The sequence below is a fragment of the Remersonia thermophila genome, chromosome 5 (assembly GCF_042764415.1).
Source record: "Remersonia thermophila strain ATCC 22073 chromosome 5, whole genome shotgun sequence".
Taxonomy (NCBI): domain Eukaryota; kingdom Fungi; phylum Ascomycota; class Sordariomycetes; order Sordariales; family Chaetomiaceae; genus Remersonia; species Remersonia thermophila.
Window position 1 is genome coordinate 3,451,731 of NC_092221.1, and position 15,388 is coordinate 3,467,118.

General features: G+C 55.3%; 5 protein-coding genes across 5 annotated transcripts; 4 read left to right on the top strand and 1 right to left on the bottom strand.

Moving 5' to 3' along the window:
• Positions 1-35: 35 nt before the first annotated feature.
• Positions 36-1,483, top strand: VTJ83DRAFT_6184 (uncharacterized protein; the record flags this gene model as incomplete). The annotated part of the gene is made up of 3 exons (XM_071012867.1): positions 36-349; positions 418-1,006; positions 1,070-1,483. The coding sequence occupies 3 exons, from the start codon at positions 36-38 to the stop codon at positions 1,481-1,483; spliced, it is 1,317 nt and encodes a 438-aa protein (XP_070865559.1).
• A 1,521-nt stretch (positions 1,484-3,004) lies between these two features.
• On the top strand, positions 3,005-7,243 carry VTJ83DRAFT_6185 (uncharacterized protein; the record flags this gene model as incomplete). Its single annotated transcript, XM_071012868.1, has 2 exons — positions 3,005-5,917; positions 6,203-7,243. The coding sequence occupies 2 exons, from the start codon at positions 3,005-3,007 to the stop codon at positions 7,241-7,243; spliced, it is 3,954 nt and encodes a 1,317-aa protein (XP_070865560.1).
• A 2,702-nt stretch (positions 7,244-9,945) lies between these two features.
• VTJ83DRAFT_6186 (uncharacterized protein) lies at positions 9,946-10,775 on the top strand (the record flags this gene model as incomplete). Its single annotated transcript, XM_071012869.1, has 3 exons — positions 9,946-10,380; positions 10,467-10,640; positions 10,716-10,775. The coding sequence occupies 3 exons, from the start codon at positions 9,946-9,948 to the stop codon at positions 10,773-10,775; spliced, it is 669 nt and encodes a 222-aa protein (XP_070865561.1).
• A 697-nt stretch (positions 10,776-11,472) lies between these two features.
• VTJ83DRAFT_6187 (uncharacterized protein) lies at positions 11,473-13,020 on the top strand (the record flags this gene model as incomplete). Its single annotated transcript, XM_071012870.1, has 1 exon — positions 11,473-13,020. The coding sequence occupies one exon, from the start codon at positions 11,473-11,475 to the stop codon at positions 13,018-13,020; it is 1,548 nt and encodes a 515-aa protein (XP_070865562.1).
• Positions 13,021-13,355: 335 nt separating this feature from the next.
• VTJ83DRAFT_6188 (uncharacterized protein) lies at positions 13,356-14,241 on the bottom strand (the record flags this gene model as incomplete). The annotated part of the gene is made up of 3 exons (XM_071012871.1): positions 13,356-13,429; positions 13,499-13,866; positions 13,922-14,241. 3 exons carry the CDS (start codon positions 14,239-14,241, stop codon positions 13,356-13,358), a joined length of 762 nt encoding a protein of 253 aa, XP_070865563.1.
• Between the last annotated feature and the right edge of the window lie 1,147 nt (positions 14,242-15,388).

The following is a 15,388-nucleotide window of genomic DNA, read 5'->3' on the forward strand; positions in this document are numbered from 1 at the left end:
CATCGTCTTTCCTACCTCAAGGGCACTTATCAACCATGTCAGACGGACTCCCCGTCCTCAGCAAACCCCCCGCGGCCACTGACCCGGCCGTGTACGCCGAGTACGAGAGCAAGTGGGCGACCTACCCTACAGATGCTGAGGGGTGGCTGCAGCGGGCGCGCGAGGTCGCTGCCGTGCTGGCCCCGGATGCCGCTGCCCGCGAACGTGCCAACAAGTCCCCCGTCGCTGAGGTCCAGCTGCTCAAGCACTCGGGCCTTCTGAAGCTTCTGGGGCCCAAGAAGTATGGTGGCGGTGAGCAGCCATGGAGCGTTGGCTACAAGGCGATTCGGGAGGTCGCCAAGGGTGATGGGTATGTCGTCCTCCCCCCCTCCCGCTTTTGAGATGAATGAGAAATGCTGACGCGCCTCTGACTTACAGCTCGATTGGCATGCTCCTTGGCTACCACCTGCTCTGGTCGACGACAGCCAACGTTGTCGGCAATGAGGAGCAGGCAGACCGGCTGCAGAAGCTCATCATCGAGAACAACTACTTCGTTGGCGGGGCCGTCAACCCCCGGGACAACGACCTCAAGATCACGTATGACGACGAGAAGATAACTTACAACGGCTTCAAAAACTTCACCACGGGCGCGGCCGTGTCGGACCTCCTTGTGCTTGAGGGTTGGGTCGAGGGCCGCCCCCCTGAGCAGCACATCTTCGCCGTTGTGCCCACTCGCCAGGCTGGCATCCAGTTCAAGTACAACTGGGACAATGTCGGCCTGCGGCTGACCGAGTCTGGTTCGGGCACCATCACCAACATCTCGGCGCCGTGGTCCGACGCACTCGGTTGGGATGCTAAGACCAAGAATCCCGACCCGGCGGTGCTGGGCATTACCTTCCCAGCGCTGCTGCTTCCGACCATCCAGCTCGTGTTCAGCAACTTCTACCTGGGCATTGCTCAGGGCGCTCTTGAGTTCGCCAAGAACTACACCGTGAAGACCACCCGTCCGTGGCCTTATGGTGGCGACGTAAGTTTCCCCGTCGGGATGGAGGAAGCGAACATTTCACATGCTAACCACGCCGACAAACAGAACAAGGAAAGCGCCACCGACGAGTTTTACATCCTCTCCACCTACGGCAACTTCCTCGCCCACCTGAGGGCCGCCGAGACACTTGCCGACAAGGCTGGTGAGGAGGCGGACAAGATCTATGCGGCGTACGGCGGGTCGCTGGAGCAGAGGTCGAAGCTGACCCTCGCTGTTCGTGGCGAGTGGGCCGAATGGGTGGCTAGCATCAAGGTGGTTGCAACAGACACGGGCCTGCGCGTCACTTCGGGCATCTTTGAGGTTACTGGCGCGCGCGCCACGGCCACCAAGGTCGGCCTGGATCGCTTCTGGCGCGACATCCGTACTCACACGCTCCACGACCCCGTTGCGTATAAGAACCGTGAGCTCGGGAGGTATCTGTTGCTCGGCGAGCACCCGGAGCCGACTTGGTACACGTAGGCGAGAGCACATCTGGAGTTGGTCGGGGTGTAGCATCGATAGGATACCAATTCAATTGTTCTGTTTGATCATCTCTCTGATCTCATGTCAATTCTCATAGTTTTGTGTCGCCGATACCGTTATTAGGTGCCAGAGTTGATTTTTGGAACGGGAAAGTGATGCTGCGCAGTTTCAAATCCCAGAAGTCGTGAAGCGGAGAATGCCTCGTGCTACCAGGGACGGTGTAATCGTAGCTGAGTGAGCGGCTGAATCGAATAACTATCATCTTGGCGATCTGCGGACGAACCACCTTGCTTAAAGACTCTCTCCCCTTCATCTCGTGACCCGCCCTTCAAAACGCTTCAAGGGTGTGAATGCTGTATTATTTCCTGATGAAACACAATGGAAGGTATTGATCGACGTAAGGCTAGGTATGCAAACGTATGATACAAGCCGAACCTAATCTCACGGTTGACATCCTGTTCTTGTGCTTGGTCGATGTCGGGCCAACTGTATCTCAACGGAGGGAATACCTTAGCCCGTTAGTTAATTTCAACGTCTCAAGCGTTTGGAAGCCTCACCCACGCAGTCAGGGTTCCAGTCCTCCAGGGCAGGGGATGTGGCCCAAGCGTCCACGAAACCCCACAAACCTTCGAGCCGGTGGGACCCAATCACGCGCGGAGGGAGCCCTGGCACTTGGGAGCAGCTCCGGTCCAGCTGCGCGGGGCTGCCAGCAATCTCTCGCATCAGCTGCCCCAACCACTTTCCCATCACCTAAACCCGAGATCAGTACTCCCACCATCGACGCGCCAGTCCTGTCGCGGACAACAAGCAAGACGTTGCCCAAAGAGCCGTGGCGCAGGCAACCCTACCTAGACGACCGCTCTTCTTTTCTCTTTTTTATTTTGTTGCCGGGTTTTATGAAGGCTTTTCTGCTATTAGCCCGCGGCTTCCAAACTACGACGTAACTTGATTGTCCGTTCCCCTGCCCCTCCCGATGCCCGCCCGGATTTGGGCCATGATGAATTGCTGAGTTTCGCTCCCGGATGCCTCGCCCTTCGACTCAGAGACCGAGAGAGAATACCATCACATGGCCTGGCCTTTTTCAGCGCTGTTGTGTTTTTCGGTGTGGTCTGGAGTCGAAGATTTGGCGTCGGTGATTGCGGGGAGGCTCAGATTGGCGTTGTCATCATCCCTTGCCGCTTCGAACCCCACTCAGCGGCTGCGCACATCATCGTCTTCTCCAGGCTGGCTGACCGCACATCGCTTCGGACTGCAGGTACCCGGCGTCGTTAGACTTCCAAGATACCCCGTCCGTGATCGCTGGCTCAACCCCCAGGCTTTGCATGCTATTCCTTGGCACCCCTCGCACCCCTCCCGTCGCGACGCCCCGACCGTCTTGCACTTCCCTTCGGTCGCCGCATGCGATCACTGGGAGCACACATCCGCCCTTGTGACCGCGAGACCACGGCCTGTCCCCCACCCTCCTCCATCGGCGCCGTGACATAGCATCAACCACCACCGTCAGTACAACCGCCCAGCATGTTTTGGAGGTTTGGCGGATACGCCAACGTCTCCGCAATCGACACGATCCTGGAGCGGGATAACTTTGAGCTCGAAGAACTTCTCGACGAGAGCGACTTGGTTGAGGAGTTGAAGCACCACAATGCGAAGCTCGTCGACTACCTGCGCAACCCCGAGGTTCTTAAGAAGCTGCTCCAATATGTTATCGCTCCGAAGCTCGAGCCCGTCGCTGCTCCGGACGACGACGACGACGACGACGACGACGACGAAGACAATGACGACAACGACAAGATCAAGGATGTCAGCCGGGCCTCGCTAGGATCATCCATCACCGACGAGACCAGCCGCGACGACAAGGAAAAAAAGAGGAATCGTTACGCATTCGTGTCGACCGAAATTCTGTCTTCCGACACCTGGTCCATGTACGATGCTCTTATGGAGTGCAAGGGCCTGCTGCGCGACTTTTGGCAGTTCTTGAAGCGTGATGCCCCGCTCGACCCTTTGCAGGCTAGCTACTTCACGAAGGTCAACGAGGCCCTGTTTGACAAGCGGACCGAGGAGATGATATCCCTGCTCAAGTCGATAGAGGGCGCGGTGCAGGACATCCTGAAGCACGTCGATTGTCCCATGATCATGGACTTGTTGCTCAAGATTATCAGCCTCGAGCGGACCGAGAGCGGCCAGGGCATTGTCGAGTGGCTCTACAGCCAAAACGTCATGACCACTCTTATTTCCTTCCTTGGCCCGGAACACAGTTGGTCCACGCAGACCTCAGCCGCCGACTTCATCAAGGCTATCATCACCATCTCGGCCAATGCCTCACAGAACGAGCAGACCTGCATCGGCCCCAACGAGTTGACGCGCCAGTTGGTCTCTAGGCCCTGCGTTGAACAGCTCATCAAGTTCATGCTCGGCGGCGGCAACCCCTTAACCTGCGGCGTCGGTATCGTCATCGAGGTGATCCGGAAGAATAACTCAGACTACGACCCCGAGGGTGTCGACATCAACTCTCCACCCACCAGCCGTGACCCCATTTATCTGGGCACGCTTCTGCGCCTCTTTGCCGACCATGTGCCCGACTTTATGAACCTCATCATGAATGCACCAGCCAAGGACAAATCCCTCTCCTCTACCTTCGGCGGCCATATCGAGCCGCTTGGCTTCGACCGCTTTAAGACGTGTGAGCTCATGGCGGAACTCTTGCACTGCAGCAACATGCTGCTGCTCAACGAAGCCGGCGCCGAAGACTTGATCATGGCTCGCGATGCTCAGCGACACCGGCTTAGGGCAGAAGGCCGCCTGCTGCCCCTCGGCGGCAATGAGATGTCAGTTGAGGATGTTTCGATCAATGCCTCTCAGCTCTCGACCGCCGACCAGGGTCGCAAGCTCGAAGTGACCAATGTATCAGCTGATGATGATGGCTTCGAGGAGGTGTCTCACGCCGCAGATGAGGATAGCTCACATGGTGTGCTGGAGCTTCCCGACGCCCCGGCCCCGCCTCGCGACGCTCCAGGCATAGATAAGGATGATGCGGAGTTTGTTGACGAGCCCTTGTCCCCGCTGGCGGCGTACAAGACGCCTGAACCGCAAGGTGGCAAGCCAATTCCGGCACAGCCTCTTGAGGAGCCTGACCTGGTAGTCGCTCCCTTATCCCCATCCAAGAAGGCCGCGACGTTGGCCGGCACTGGCGACGAAGCCTGCGGGGACATTGCATTGGAGCAGCCTCCAGCAAAACGCGACACTATCCCAGAAGACAAAGCAAAGGAGGATTTGAAGGAGCAGCGGAGCCAGACAAGGCCCGACACGAAGGACAACGAGACAATCCCTAGCGAGCAAGCCGCAACGATTGACAGCCCGGTAGACCCTTCCGGCACGGCACAGCAGGCCACCGCTTCGGCGAATGTTGAACAGCTGTCAACCAAACCTACTGATGCGACATCCCCGGCCCCGGGGGATGCTTCTGCTCCTTTGGCCTCAAGCAAGACCTCGGTCCTGGAAGCCAATTCGGAATCGACCCAAGATGCAGCGCAGCCGAATCCAGAAGCAATCAGCGCGCAAACCGGCGATGTGCCGACAGCAGAGTCAGCCTCAGCGCAGGGACCTCCCCAGGAAGATACCACGACCGCACAGCCTGCACAGGATAAATCGCAGCAGTCATCCCCTTGCGAAGGGAAAGCCCCGAAAACTGCTGAAGATACGGTGCCCGCTCCCCAACCCGTGGTCGGGGACTACCTGAAGATGCAGTTTGTCAAGCATGGTGTCGTCCCAACCATCCTCAGCTTCTTCTTTCAATACCCCTGGAACAACTTCCTCCACAACGTGGTCTATGACGTTGTTCAGCAGGTCTTTAACGGGCCGATGGACCGCGGATACAATCCGACTCTCGCCATTAGCCTCTTTACTGCCGCCGACATCACCAATCAGATCATCAACGGTCAGAGAGAGAGCGAAAAGTCTCAGGCCGAACGCAACACCCGCATGGGTTACATGGGTCATCTGACGCTTATTGCCGAAGAGGTGGTCAAGTTCACCGAGCGCCACCCACCCGAGATGCTCAGCGAGGTGGTTCTGGAGAAGGTGATGGCACAGGACTGGGTCAACTATGTCGAGGGCCCTCTCGCCGAGACCCGCGAGCGCGACAACGCGATCCTGGGCGGCGTCCGCCCAGAGGTGGCTATGAGCCGCGCCAACGCACAGAGCTTGATGGGTGGCGGATTCTCGGGGTTGAGCTCCATCGGGCTTGGAGGCGGTGCTTCCGCTGCCCTGGCTGAAGCTGGACTCACTGGTGGCTCCGACATGTCCGACAATGCCAACAACAGCGGCATCGGGCCCTTCGCCCTCAGCGCGGGGACTCTGATGAGCGGATTTGGGAGCTCGAGCGACGAAGATGAGGATGAGGATCAGGATACCGAAGAAGATGTCAACAATGAGGTGAGCGATTCCCAGTTATGCCAATTTCTTGCCGCCCCGAATTCTTCAGTGGCTCCAGTGGGCCTGAAACCTTGAGTCGAGGCACTCTTGGCTTGCACATTAGCACCTAAGCTTCTCGGTCAACAAACACCCATCGGGGGCCAAGTGACCTGTTCTCACGTTCCGTCGTCCCGTGCTCTTTGTGTGCCGGTTCCCCGATTTTGGAAACATCTCCCTTTCTTCAGACCGTTTCTCTGATAGGCTACATACGGGCTCCATTTCCGCATACCATGCTAACAACACCAGTTCCGGGCTTATACCGATCCCCTGAATGCCAACTCCAACGTGAACCCCCCATCGATTCCGCCACCACCGCCTCCGCCGCCACCCCTCAACATCCCACCTTCGCGTGCTCGGCTTCAGCTCGCGGCCCGCCTCGCCATGAACAAACGTAATGCTGCAGCCGCAGCCGCAACGGCCAACGGCGGCCAGGAAGAAAGCTCCCAGTCCAACACGGACAACACGCAGGAGTCTTCTGGCTTCACGTTGCCCAGTACAATCAGCAGCGAGCACTTGCGAAATCCGTTTGCCGACTACGATGATGGTGATGAAGACGGCTCCAGCAGCAGCAGCGACGAAGACGTCGGCGAGAACGCCGGTGGAGACTCACTGGGGACAGGCTCTTCCAACACTTGGAACCGTGGTTCGTGGTGGCGCGAAGTTGTCCGCAGCGCCCGTAGCGGCAGGCGGGGCTTCGGTCGCGACGATACGGAAGAGGTGGAGGTGGAGAGATTCGGCGATGGACGGGACGACGATAGCAGTGACGAAGAAGGCGGCCGTCGCTTGGGCGATGATGATGAGATCGAAGATGAAGAGTTCGGCGACTTCGCCATGCCTGAAGTGGAGGAGCGCGTCGGTGCCGCCTCATCAGGTATCGACGCTGTCCGCGAGAACATTCTCATCAAACCTCTGCCGCTCCACCCGGGTTCATCGGTCCTCAAGAACGCGTCAATCAGCCCCTTTAGCAGCCTCTGGCCCTTCTCAAGAGAGAAGAAGGACGAAGATGCAGCACCGTCGGGTGGCTTCGAGGGTTCCTCTAGCTCTGCTTCCCTCAACGCTGCGGGGGGCGGTTCATCGTCAACAGGGCCCGGCGGCAGCACAGTCAGCATTGGGGGTATCACAGAAGAGCCTGTTGAGTTGACCCACGAAGAAGAAGCCATGCTCAGCGAGGACGGGAAGCTGGTTGGCCGTACGGTTGAAGCGAGAAGGAGAACAAGCATCGAGGAACCGGATGAGGAGGAAGTGGGCGAGGAGATCATTGTTCACCGCGGAGCGGGGGTCCGTTAGCGACGGGCTTTCTCATCGTGATAAAGACTTGAAGGCAGTGGGTTATGTTGATCACCGTCATGCGATGTCATATACTGTGGGATGACGTGAATGGAATGGATGAAGTCATGAGATGTATGGTTGAAAGGGTTGTGCGTTCTGTACTTGTAGTTTTATACTCAGAATTGGTCTCGCGGTTCGACCCGCATGCTCAAATAGTCTGTTGCGCGGCGTGAATGCGGGGCTTGGAAGGAAGGAGACCACGCTTGGCCACCAAAGGCCCAGCTACGGTACTCCATCATCAGATTATCGCTTCCGGCGTTGGCTCCCGTCCATGTCTGTGGCCCATACCGAGATCATGGGTGATGCGAGTGTTGAGAAACCCGCCTACCAATGAACTCGAAACATATGGCAGCAAATGTTTAACTAATAATAGTTGAAGGATTCCTGTCAGCTAACAAATGGTGGCTGCTCGCCCTCGATCCTCTCCCGCCACCACTTTTGCCAAAGTTCGTCCACACAGCACCAACGTCAAACTAGCAAAGCCCCTATGGGGAGGTTGCGACCGTTTGGTGTGAATAACTACTTGCCTACCGGCGCATTCTTTTGATCGTAGCATGGTCGAGGTTCTCGGAGGTTGCCACTTGACCGTGATGAGCAGTCTGCCAGCCGCACCACCTCCGAGAGCATCTCGGCGAATGGAAAAGAACAACCAGGCCTCAGCCGACTGCCAGCCGCAGTCAACAAATCAAGTTGATGGGTATCACGTCAGGGGCTCAGCTATGAAACCACTATCGGAGCTGTGTCACGGTCTAGTCCCAGGCTCTCTCCCAATGACGCAGAGCCCTAGCCCCAAAGTCAAGTCGACCGTATGCAAATGGGGCGTGCGAAATCGGACCTGACCACGATAGCGAGACGTGACCATGTCCCAAAATAGTAAATCCGGGGTAGTTTCTATTATTATTATGCCTGATTCAATGACCCCATTGTGCGTTTCAAAGAGGAGATAGATGGCGCTAGGGAGGACGCAGAGCACCCATCATCAACGAAAGGCCGAAGCACTGTTGTAATGATACGGTACTCAGTGACGTTGCGGTGCCTACATGAGGTTCACTGCGTTGTTCCCACTCGGTTACGTTCTTACGGAACTCCAATGAATATGGGATAGCTCAAAGCCTTGATGGTACTTCTCGCCCATAAGTTGAGTTAATAAGCTCATTGTTGCTGTTGCTCGTCCATTCTACCCAGGGAGAGCTCTGCCTCTGCTAAGTTATACTCTGGGTAAATATGCCTTTGACCCAGGCTTTTCTTCTTTTTTTTTTCGTTCTTTTTTGTATATTCTATCTAGCAAATGGGTGTTGACTTCTCCACTTCTTTAGGTCCTATTCCATTACTAAGAATACCTGGTGGATGTCCAAGTCAACCAGCCACTATGCATGTCAATGTAGGGAGAACCATCGGGATGGGACCTAACCTGGGAGCGCATCCAGGGCTGATCTACTTTATCCGGCCTATGAGCGAATGACGTCTGTATTGAAACCCGACGTTCAACCCGAGGTTCACGCAACATTCTAGACCTGGAACAATAATACAGGTCAGGAGGATCCATGTCAATCAGACCCTATGGTGTCAATCTATTACAGCATAGGATAGGACTCAGGTTGCAGGTATCACACCCCAATACCTTGGGGTTATAGTGTCTACCAGAGAATGTATTAATCGAAGTAGCCTCAATGCCAGCTTCCATGACCGGAAATCCAAGCTGCCATAGTCTGGAATTGGAAACGGACCGCACTTGGTTGATATGGGCGGCTTGGTATGATATGGAAAAGATTGGGTGAGACCAAGGGATTGGGTAACTGCGGATGAGACCGTCCAAGCCTCAGCCCCTTCAGTGACGGCTAAACTAGCACTTCACACCCCATCACTCTTATGGCCAGTCCCTTGCATCTGCCGAATTGTTTACGGTTTGCTCCCTTACGGCAGCTTGACATCACAGCCACCATCCGACATATCGCAGGCAGGGCTGTACAGAAAGGTCACGAAGAAAATTGGTGATGTCTAAAATTTGCCCTCAACAAACCTATGATGCATTGACTGACACTCTACATTGTACGTGTCAACAGTCAAAGGGATCCGGATATCCAGCCATGATATTGTGGCTAAGCATAACACGGCGTCCGCCTTGCCTGGCAGCTTTCGGAGATGATGACAACACATCGAGGGCGAAACAGAGATCACCAAGTCCACATGAAGTCCGACAAACTGCACGCACGCCTGACTCACTTGGGCCAACGCATGGTTAAAGACTGTGGCTATGGCTGACTTGGAACGTTTACATCCGCACAACAGCCCTAGGAATCCGTCGGGCAACTTGGGCTGAAAGGCTCGGAGTGCCTGCGGACAGGACTTTGTTCAGTACGTGACTTGGCCGAACTTGAAGCGGCTGCTCAGCCACGGAAGTCAAAGGGAGTGGAGCTCACCATGGGAGTTGGAGTATTGAGAAGGAAAAGAGCTGGTTTCACGGCATATCCTAGGGCACAGCTTATGGTGATCTCAAGTATAAGTAGATCCTCATCCTCCAAGAATGGTGCTTCGTCTTGCCCACTACTCCCAGCAGCAAAAGCAACAAAGTCAAAGCAACGAAAAGATTCAAAACATTGAAACTACAAGAAATCGCCTCATTCTTTCCATCTACACAGTTTTCTAGGACCTCCATCAACATGAACTTCCTCGCCACCATCACCGCTCTCTTTGCCGCTTTCGCCGCCGCTCTCCCGGTGGCCGAAGACAGCTCCTCTGGCCTCGTGGGCCGCTCTGAACTCAATGCACGCCAGACGGCTCCCAGCGGCCACGAGATCGAGATCAAGGGGTTCACCTACGGCGGCAGCGGATGCCCTGCAGGATCGATCGGGTACATGTTCTCGGATGATCGCACAACGCTCACTCTTCTCTATGACGAGTTCATCGCTGCGGCGGGAGAGGGCACCCAGGTCAAGGATCGTCGCAAGAATTGCCAGCTGAACCTCAAGCTTCACTACCCACAGGGATGGCAGTTCTCCATCTTCAGGGCCGACTATCGCGGCCACGTTACCCTGCCCAAGGGTGCCACCGGCACTGCCACCGCCAACTACTTTTTCTCGGGCGGCGCTGGACAGGTAAATATCCCAGCAGACCCGTTATAATTACCTTGACATGATTGCTACCCTTCCCAGGACTACGTGCTAACATATTTCTTGCTCAGATCACCACCAAAGGCGTGTGGAAGGGCCCCATCGACCAGGACTACACCAAGACAGACAACTTCACCCTCGAAAGCTATGTTCCTTGGTCGCCGTGCGGCGCCTCAGGCATGCTCAACATCAACTCGGCTATCCAGGTCACCCCTCTTGACCTCAAGAAGCCGGCATTGCTGACGGTGCGTGAGCTACTATTTTCCCTTTTGCAAGTCCACACAAAAGAAGATTGACTAACAGGTGGGAAAATACTCCAGGCCGAGTCTACCGACCTCACCTTCAAGCAGATCGCCTACCTCCAGTGGCGCAAGTGCTAGAGAATTTTAAGAATGAGTGTCTCGGCCCGCGCAGACCTCAACTCAAACACAGCGATGTCGGGTGGGGGGATCTAGTCAGGATAACTGCTGGAGGACCCAGGGGGTCCACGTTGCTGGATGGTCTCGGGTCCTGGATTCATTGTTTTCATCTTCGCTCATCTTGGTGGCTGGTTATAGTATTATTTGTTCGATGCTGTTGGAGGTACTGTCTTTGACTCTGTCGTTCAACACGGCATTTGAGTTTGTTTCAATCATGGATCCCTTCGCTACCTATTTCAGTACCCAAGCCCTGCCTGTGACGGCTAGACATGTGTGACGGTGATGGCAGTCTCCAAAGGCTGGCGAAAAACAATTACCAATTCCCCGTGTGCATAACGAGAGAGAGTAGTAGTGTTTCTGAACCCTACTCAACACATAGCAGGACAAGATAATGACTACAGGCACCGAACCTCGGACAGAACTCACGAATCCGAATTCTTGCTTGAACTGGACAAACGCAGCAGCAACCTGACGCCGGGCCCTCCAGAAAGATGGAGCCGGGGCTTGGCATCGGACCGGAGCTGCCAAGGCTAGGTGATAGATTCCTGCGTCAGTGTCCTGGCTCCGCGTCAATTTTCCATCTCCTGAAAATACTGGAACTCAAGGACTCCAAAACGCCCAACCAACGACGATATCTTGGTCAAGAATCCGATAAAGCATGAATCAACACGATAAGGCACGCTTCGATGTGCTCGTCGAATGGTCCCGGAAGCGCGGTGCTGAGCTGCACCCGTCGCTAGAAATCTACCACGACAACGTAACGGGTTATTCACTTCGCGTTAATCCTAGTCTCAGCAGTTCTCTTGGGCCTGAATTTGTGGCCGTCACATGTCCTTTGTCAACGACCCTCTCGTTTTTGAACGCTCTCATCGATGGCCCCTTGGACTTCTCATCTGGATCCTCATCCCAGTCTTCCAACGCGGCCTTCCCCCCACGCTTCATGCAATCTAGCCCACCTCATGTTATCGGTCGCTTCTTCCTCATCAGGGAGTATCTCAAGGGCAAGCAGTCCTTTTGGTGGCCATACTTGGCAACTCTGCCCGCTCCCGATCATATCGCTGCGTGGGCCCCGCCGTCCTTCTGGCCCGAGGATGACGTCGTCTATCTTGACGGCACCAATGCCGGCATTGCTATAGCCGAGATCCAGGCCAACATCAAGCAAGAGTTTAAGCATGCGCGGAAAGTCCTGAAAGAGGAGAACTGGCCAGGCTATTCTGACTACACCCAGTTGCTCTACAAATGGGCCTACAGCATCTTCACCAGCCGCAGCTTCCGGCCTTCACTCATCCTCTCGTCCGCTGTTGAACAACGCATCACGGCGATACTTCCGCACGGCTGCCGCATCGACGATTTCTCCATTCTGCAGCCCCTATTCGACATTGCAAACCATTCTCCTACAGCCCGTCACACTTGGGATACTATCCCTACGGTTGGCGGTTCTGGGGAAGCGTGCCGACTCATATGCCACGATCCTTACCAGCCAGGCGAACAGGTGTTCAACAACTACGGCTCCGACAAGACCAACAGCGAACTCCTTTTAGCCTACAGCTTTATCCTCCCCGAGTCAGACGCTCTGCACAACGACTACGTCCACGTGCGAAAGCGCGGCCCAGCTTCAGACGCCGATAGGGACAGATGCGACGGCACATCGGGGCGACAACAGCAACAGAAAACTGATTTCCTTATCTCCCTCCGCCCCATCACCCATCCGAGCTCTCTCGCAGCCCATGCCCGTCTTCGGCTGGCTGCTCTTACGCAACCCCCCTCCTCCGCATCTTCATCGCCATTTTCCATGCTGAAGTACTTCACCCACTTTGAGCCAGCCCTCATCGATGACCTAGTCTCGGCCGTTGCAACGCCTGAAGAAAAGGTGGCTCTGCACAAGTGGACGGCTGCTTCAAGGGACGCAGACTGTACTGATGCCATGGACCCGCCGCCGGAGCTGGCCGGGCTGGTGGACAGAGCTAGAGGCATTTTGATCACAAAGTTGCAGACAGAGTTGCTGCGGCTGAGGAGTATCTGTGTGCAAGGAAACGAGGATGAGAGTGAAGAAGGGGATGCTGCAGTGGAAAGCAGTTCGGAGGACGACGATGAGGAGGTGGTGTTACCATCACCAGGGAATCGGAATCAGGCGCTCGCAGTTGAGTATAGAAGGCAGTGCGAAAGGGTTTTGAGGCGTGCCTTGGGTGTACTGAAGTGGGAGTGAATTTCAGGTGGTCGTTAACAGGTGTGTGGTGTTCTTCCTTCAAACTTAGCTGGGTCTGGATCGTCACAAGCGTTCTGCGCCATGTCAAGCAACACAGAAAGAAAAGGCGCATCCCGTATCTGGCAACGTGATCCTGGTCGGCACCATGACCGTATCACGGACTTGGAAAATGTGTGTTGCAACGGCAAACGTGGACAATGGGCTGGCGGGGGGATCCGTTTCTAATGGAAGCAAGCCATTGCACAAGGAATTGGTCCTCCGTTTATGGACAAGAGTGTACACTCATATGAACCCTATCCTTTTTTGGCTGTGCTCTCTTCGTTTTCCATCGTCGTCTAGCAATAGTTCCTGCCGTTGCCGGTGAAGTTGCCCGGCTGGTACATGCCATCGGCGTCGTTCAAGCACTCAGCTGCGAGTCTGTCAGTCTCCGGTCCTCTTGATATGCTGCACTACAACACGTCTTCAGCTGAATACTCACCAACAGTAACCAGCCTCAGGTTGTTTTGTTTGGCCCAGTTGATAAGCCACGGCGTAAGCGTGTTCACGGTGCTGGCATATGTCTCGTGCATGAGCGAAATGTGGCCATTACCGTGGGTTCCGGCTCGCTGGAATGCCTGCTGGCTTTGCTGGGGAGATTGGTTGTTCCAGTCGCCTGAATCAACGTCGTTGGTGATAACCTTGTAACCCATGGCGCGCATGGTGGGCAGGAACACCCCGCTCGTCTGCAGGTAGGGCGGCCGCATGTAGGCGGGCTTCTTGCCAATCAGGTTGACCAACGCGTCCTCCAGCCTGGTCATCTCGCTGCGGATTTGGGACTCGCTCATGCTCCCCATGTAGCCATGGCTCCTGGTGGGGGATTAGCTGTGATCCTAGGCTTTAGAATACAGCAAATAAAACATACCAAGAGTGCGAGGCGATCTGGTGGCCCGAGGCGAACGTCTTCCTAACCGCCGCAGCCTGGTTGTAGATGCAGCCATAGAGAGTGCCCGTCCAGAAGAAGGTTGCCTTGGCTCCACCGCGGTCCAGGATGTCGACCAGCTGCGATGTGTACTGGTACGGCCCGTCGTCATAGGCGAGCGCCAGCACGCCCGGGTTGGCGCATTTCTGGATCACGACGCCAGCATCAGGAGCCCGTTTGAGGAATTGCACAGGGTTCGGTGCAGGATACGCCGCCGCGCTGGAGACCAGCAGCAGCCAGGGGAGGACGGTTTCGGTGAGCATCGTGGAATCGTAGCAAGGATGTGCGTCCCTTGTTCGATCTGATCCTTAGGGAGGGCTGAGACAAATGGTTGCAGTTTACGCAGATCTCCCGTCCAGGTGTCGACTATATATTCTCATTTGTCTCTTTCCAGACCTCCCATCTAAACATTTCTCAATTCCGGCTCCTGCCGTCTCAATCTATAGTACCTCTCATGTCATCGTGTGGGGAAATCGATGCCTGCTCCGGGAGAGCGGAAGACAGGGCAGCAAAACGTCTGGGGTGCGTCACAAGACCTGCACCACTGTTCCGTATGGGTGGACCCGAGCTTGAAATCGCCTGTTTGGGTAATTATCGCCGGCAGTCGGACGCTAACTTTCGCTCTCTTCTAGGCTATTCTGCTGTTATCGTTGGGTTCACATTTATCCGCATAAATATGCTACTTCTGTTTCCACAAACGAGGTTTAAGATCACTAATGATTTTTTTTTGCAACGGCTAGAGAACTGCCATACCGAGCTCGGCAACAACGCGGTTTTAGATTAAAGATAAACACTGTCTCGTACAGCCTATGTGGAGTGTAACAGCGGGGAGAGTCAGGCATGGGGATGAGGCTAACAAAGATACTCCTCCTGCAGCAGTGCGAGCCTGTCTTGCATTCAGGTACGGTGATTTACTGCTGTATAGCATTGCCATATACAATTAGATCACAGTACGTAGTCCAGCTTACGTTGACTCTAGTTCAGTCCCCTTGAAGTGGATAGGGATGGTGAAACACACATTGACGAGCGACTTGATGAAAGAGACTGTGGCTATGACCTTTTTGAAGGGGCCTGCGGCAATGCTCACAGTTTGCGATATCGTATCTTGGTGCATCATGGTTCTGCCCATGATGTATAGGCTTGTGTCAGAAGCGTCGACGCTGACCTTGTTTTTTCGCTACCAAGTGAAGGTCGACCCTGGTACCGACCGGGAGCTTTTTGCCGCAGCTCCATGAGCGCGAGAGTGATCTGTGCTAGCGAAGCTTATTATCAACACCTGCGCCTCGCAGGTCATGCCCCTGGCACGCCTCCTGCCCACATCGTTTCAAAACGATGATTAGGGTTAGGGTTAGGGTTAGGGTTAGGGTTAGGGTTAGGGTTAGGGTTAGGGTTAGGGTTAGGGTTAGGGTT